At 41.6% G+C, this 6198-nt stretch overlaps 1 protein-coding gene across 1 annotated transcript; it reads right to left on the bottom strand.

Moving 5' to 3' along the window:
* Positions 1-5718: 5718 nt before the first annotated feature.
* Positions 5719-6198, bottom strand: LOC118626251 (cornifin alpha-like). Its single transcript, XM_036255644.1, has one exon. It carries the CDS (start codon positions 6196-6198, stop codon positions 5719-5721), a length of 480 nt encoding a protein of 159 aa, XP_036111537.1.

Raw genomic sequence — 6198 nt, 5'->3', positions numbered from 1 at the left:
TATTCAGTGCTTATTCACCACTGTGCCAAACTCTTTCTTATGTCAAAGATGAGTCCTATTTGGGGCATGATGAGCCTGAGAGGTCTGTGACTAGTCAAGAGAACATCCTCACAAGCAGCCCAGGAGGATATATCACTCTGCAGCTTAAGAGAGATGGTTGGTTTAGAGATAAAAAGTTGAGAGTCATGAGGATAATAACAGCTAATATTTATTGAGTGCTTGCCATGTGCTCTAAGCACTTCATGTGCATTCCCCATTTAATTCTCACGACATCCGTATGAGGCAAGGACCATTTTATCGTTTTCATGAAAGAGGACAAAAAGGTCTACTAAAAATATTAGTTGACTTAACCAAGGTCACAGAGCTAGAAAATGGCTGAGGAAGAATTTGAATCAGGTTCCTAAACCTTGAGATTGAAGACCCAGAGAAAGTAGCTAAAGTGAGAACCCTGTGCCACACTTGGATTCCCTTGAAAATACATTCACTCTATTGCATTTTCCATCATGCAGAGATGTTCTACAACCCAAGGAGCAAATGTCATGTCCTGTAGGGAATTTAGGTTAAAAAACTGGGTTTGAACTTCCAGTTTGTGTGGTTTGAGGTGTGTAACTTGATCTCTGTGGGCGTCACTTTTTAAATCTGTTAAAGTTGTGTAATTCCAACAAAAAGGATTTTTCTGAGAAGTTAAAATGGGTTTATTAGAAAGTGGAGCAAATAATGAGTAGGCACTAAAAGTCTATCATACATTCAACTCCTTTCCATCTGCAATAGGCTATTTACTTCCATACGTAGCCATTACAAAATACTAGGGTCAGACAGGACAGATGTACGTGTGTGGGGTAATATTGCAGAATAGGCTCCCTTTACACCTTCTTTGAAAAATTAACTTGTTCAAGTAAAAAAAAAAAAACAATTAAAAAATTTTTTTTTTCTTTTTTGATTTTAGAGAGAGAGGGAGAGATAGAAACATCAGTGAGAGAGAACATCGATTGGCCGCCTCCTGCATGCTCCCCACTAGGGATTTGGCCCACAACCTGAGCATGTGCCCTGACCAGGAATCAAACCAGTGACCTCTTAGTGCATAGGTCGATGCTCAACCACTGAGCTACATGAGCCGGGCAACAACAGTATTTTTATCCACCCTATTTCAAGATTTGGAGTGAATAGGTAAATTAATTATGCCTGTGTTCTAAGTTAAAGAGCACTGTGGAATGTTACAACTTTTCAGGTTAATATTCTGTATCCATAAACTGACATGACTTTCCTTAATATTGCACCAGGTATAAAACAATCTGTAGCTATTTTTCATTCACTTATCATTTGGAGTATTATTGCTCTTACTCAATTTTTAAAACCTTGAGCATTATGACTCCGCAGACTTTTCAATTTTAAGTGTAATTTTTTTGTATCTTGAAAATAAAATATTTTTCTTAGATGTACAACTCCACTTGTTTTTATTGAACAAATATCTGAACTCCTCAAGGACAGAGAGAATGCCTTGCAGTTCCTTCATACCATCCATAGGTACTCATGATGGTGTGGAGACCCGAACAAGTAGTTATTGAATACCAAAACACTTTTCATAAACATTTCATAAAAAATTCATTCTGTCCTGGCCAGTTTGGCTCAGCGGTTAGAGCGTTGGCCCATGGACCGGAGAGTCCCGGGTTCAGTTCCCACTAAGGGCATGAACCTCGGTTGCAGTTTGTTCCCGGCCCTGGTTAGGGTTGTGTGGGTGGCAACCACGCAATGTGTCTCTCTCACGTTGATGTTTTTCTCTCTCTCTCTTCCTCCCTTTCTCCCTCCTACTCTATCTGAAGATACATGCAAAAATGTCCTCAAGTGAGGATAAAAGAAAAAAAATATTCTGCTGGTAGGTTACTTTTGAGATTGCCACAACACTTTAATTATAACATAATATGCAAATTTGGAAAAAATCTTACTAGGATCAGTGCATAACACATTCTCATATAGTTAAACACTCCTAAACTTTTTGAGATCTCATTTTACACAGTTGGAGCCAGCCTGCCAATGAATATGCTATGTATGCTTGAGAAATTTGCAGAACTATTTAAAAATACATGGCTTAAGTCTTTCTCCATTGTTGGAATTGGGCACAATTTATTTGATTAAATGATAACCCAATATAAGCAGTACTTTAGAATCAGCCAATACTTCCTGCCCCCAACTTGATTTCAAAGGCAGAGGCATAAAATTTCCATCATACTCTATAATTTAGGTATTAATCTTCGACTCATCCTTGACATTCTACTTACACCTACACAGTCTTTCAGTCTTACAAAACGTCACCATTTCAAGGTTTAGCAAATTGAGGCCTATAGCTTATTACCACTCAGAGAAAAATCTCTCTCCCTTCTGGCTTCTTGCTCCCTCCCTCTCTCCCAAACTACTTTAACATATGACAAATTTCTGTCCTGTCTCTGCTAACTTTAAAAAATGTTTGTGTAGCCCTGGCCGGTTTGGCTCAGTGGTTGGAGCGTTGGCCTGCAGACCAGAGAGTCCTGGGTTCGGTTTCTGCTAGGGGCATGTACCAAAAAAAAAAAAAAAAAAAAATGTTTGTGTAAGTTTTCTAAGTTAATCAATTGAAACTCTTACAAGTTAAGAGCTTAATAAGAACTCATAGGTTCCCTAAGGAATATGCCATCTTTTGTCATCAATGACACCTCCTAGAAGTTACCTGCACACCATCCTGCTGAAGAACAGCTAAGGCTTCTATTATTAATACATGGCAGCATTATTCTCTCATGATGAAGCATCCTATTATATGTGATTGGATTTAGAGTTCTGCATCCCTTTAAGACTTCTGAGCACAATGATTCTCTTCCATATCTATACATTAGAATCACCTGGGGAGTGTCTGGGCCTCACCCCAGAACATATAAATCAGAATATCTAGGAGCAAAGTCTGCACTTCAGTATATGTTTGAAGTTATGAAAGTTCTTTCAATGTGCAACCAGGGTTTAAATTACAGGCGTGCCTCTGAGATATTTCTGGTTCAGTTCCAGACCACTGTGATAAAGTGAGTATTGCAATAAAAGTAGTTGTGATCTTTTTGCTGGTGGTGGGTATTGCCTTCAATTTGAAGAAGAAAAAAAAAATCCTCACAACACCTGTGAAGCTCAACAAAGCAACACACAATAAGATGAGGTGTGCCTGCACTGTTTTAGTAATACAGGGGTACTTCAGTTGGGTATATCCAGGTCCTCCCAGTTATCTTCCACGGAGGATCCTGGTGGAGTTTAATGTGTGAAGCAGGCATTTAAACCTTGACATGCATAGACATCACCTGCAAATCTAAGGCAAAAGCAGATTCTGAATCAGTAGGTCATAGGCGAGGCCTGAGACTCTGCATTTCGAACGAGTTGCCAGGTGAGACTGATGCTGCTCTGTGGACCACTTTATTTCTAAGTGCTCACACTTGTCTTCACTGCTTCAACTTCCAACTCTGCTGAATAGGAATCCGCACCTGTAGGTATGGCCCCCACCCTTTAGACTCAAAATTTGTATTCCCTTTTAAACCTCTATAATCGAATGTTTCTGAGACTCTTGAAATTCAAAGTGACTCCCACTGAATTCCACTGTCTTAAGTCAAGTTTTCATTGTATTTTGCCTGGATATTGTCAATTACTGCTTAACAAGATTCCCTGCCTGGAGTCTAGAAAATAAAGCCAGAATAGGGCATCCTTCAGGGTGCGGTGCCTGTTGACCGCCTTATCCTCCTCGTCAATGTCTGAACCTGTCCTCCCTCTACTTGTTCCTCCCGAATAGTTAGGCTCTGCCTTGCTTCTGTGCCTTTCTCAAGCCGCCCCTCTTCCTCACCTTTTATCTTCCTGCTTGACTAGGACCTAATGGTTAACTGTTGTCACACAATACCGGCTCTTACACACTCACTAACGCCCAAGCCGAGCTGATCAATTCCCCTTCTCCCTTGTCTCCTTTAAAACACTTCAGATTCTAAATTGCAGTTGTTTGTTTTACAACAATTTCCTTGTACGAAATTAGAGCCACCCTCTGCCTCTGCCCTAGGCAAGGCCCCTTGTTGTTTTTTTGTTGTTGTGATATAAATCCTTTTGAACCAATTAAAGCAATTGCAAACTGAAGGGGCAGCACGAAATGGTCACTAACGTGGCCTTCTTTGACTCTAAAAGAATTCAGGTTTTGTTTGCTTCATTCTTTTTTGCAATCAGCATTTATTGATTGAAGATCAAATTGATTGCTCAGCTGCCCTAGAGAACATCAGAGTTGAGAGATGGAGATTTAGCAAAAAGAAAAAACAAATACTTATGTATCAGGATGAATTCAAACGCAGAAATGGTGGTTTTTATTAAATAGTCTGGCTGCTAGTCTCTGTACACTTCACCCACGGTTAGTCCCAGATACAAGTGTCATATGTTCGTCATCATAAAAGCAACTCAAGATCAGTTCGAAAAAGGTGAGGCAGTTCCAACGGCACTTTTATTTATCATAAAAATGTGGCTTTCCAGTCACTGCAGTATGAACAAAGCCAAATTTCCAAGCTAAGTTCTGTAAGTAGCAATGCGAGGCTATGGTTAAGTGAACAGAAATAGAATTGACAACCAGAATGTGTCAACATCAATGAAAGGTGATATCAGCAGGTTGTGACCTATTGTTTTTTGTTTGTTTGTTTTTTTAAGGTGAGTAGGTGTTTAAAACTTTTAAATGTTTTGAAAGTATTCTCTTCAGCTTATTTTTCTTTATATAATTTTTTAAACAAGAAAAACATTCTTTACAAGGATTGGAATACCTCTATGAACACCAACAAATGTAAAATCTTCTATCTGGCTAAACACAGGGGCATCAAGAAAGACTACAGACATCTCCCAATAAATATAATTTGTGGGTTATTATAATAATCCTAAGTCATTGGAAGAGGGCTCTGCATCGTGAATCAGACGGTGACCCTCAACCAAGCGTTGGCCATGGAATGACATCACAGGGCGGTTCTGAATAGACATCCCAGGGCGGTTCCATACGAACATCATAGGGGGCATTCTAAATGGACATAACAGGGGGCGTTCTAAATGGACATCACAGGGCGGTTCTAAATAGACATCACAGGGCGGTTCCATACAGACATCACAGGGCGGTTTCATATGGACATCACAGGGCTGTTCCAAATAGATATCACAGGGGGGTTCTAAATGGACATCACAGGGCGGTTCCATACGAACACCACTGGGCGGTTCTAAATGGACATCACAGGGCAGTTCTAAATGGACATCACAGGGCGGTTCCATACGAACATCGCAGGGCGGTTCCATACGAACGTCGCAGGGCGGTTCCATACGGACATCACAGGGCGGTTTCATATGGACATCACAGGGCTGTTCCAAATAGATATCACAGGGGGGTTCCATACGGACATCACAGGGGGGTTCCATACGGACATCACAGGGTGATTCTAAATGGACATCCGAAGGCGGTTCTAAATTGACAACCCAGGGCTGTTCCAAATTGTCATCACAGGGCGGTTCCATATGGACTACACAGGGTGGTTCCATATGGACATCACAATGCGGTTCTAAATGGACATCAAAGGGCAGTTCTACATGGACATCACAGGGCGGTTCCATACTGACATCCCAGGGCGGTTCCAAATGAATATCACAGGGCAGTTTTAAATGGAGATCACAGGGTGGTCCTAAATGGACATCAAGGGCGGCTCTAAATTCACATCACAGGGAACAGGGCAGTTCCAAATAGACATCACAGGTCGGTTCCATACGGACTTCACAAGGCTGGTCTAAATGGACATCACAGGGCGGTTCCAAAAGGACATCACAGGGCGATTCCATACGGACTTCACAGGGCGGTTCCATACGGACATCACAGGGCGGTTCTAAATGGACATCACAGGGCGGTTCCAAAAGGACATCACAGGGCGGTTCCATACGGAATTCACAGGGCGGTTCCATACGGACTTCACAGGGCGGTTCTAAATGGACATCACAGGGCGGTTCCATATGGACTTCACAGGGCGGTTCCATACGGAATTCACAGGGCGGTTCCATACGGACCTCACAGGGAGGTTCCATACTGACATCACAGGGCGGTTCCATACAAACATCACAGGGAGGTTCTAAATGGACATCACAGGGCGGTTCTAAATGGACATCACAGGGCGGTTCCATATGGACATCATAGGGCGGTTTCAT

Source organism: Molossus molossus, unplaced genomic scaffold (assembly GCF_014108415.1).
Source record: "Molossus molossus isolate mMolMol1 unplaced genomic scaffold, mMolMol1.p scaffold_m16_p_12, whole genome shotgun sequence".
Classification (NCBI taxonomy): Eukaryota; Metazoa; Chordata; class Mammalia; order Chiroptera; family Molossidae; genus Molossus; species Molossus molossus.
This window is presented reverse-complemented; position numbering and strand designations above follow the sequence as displayed.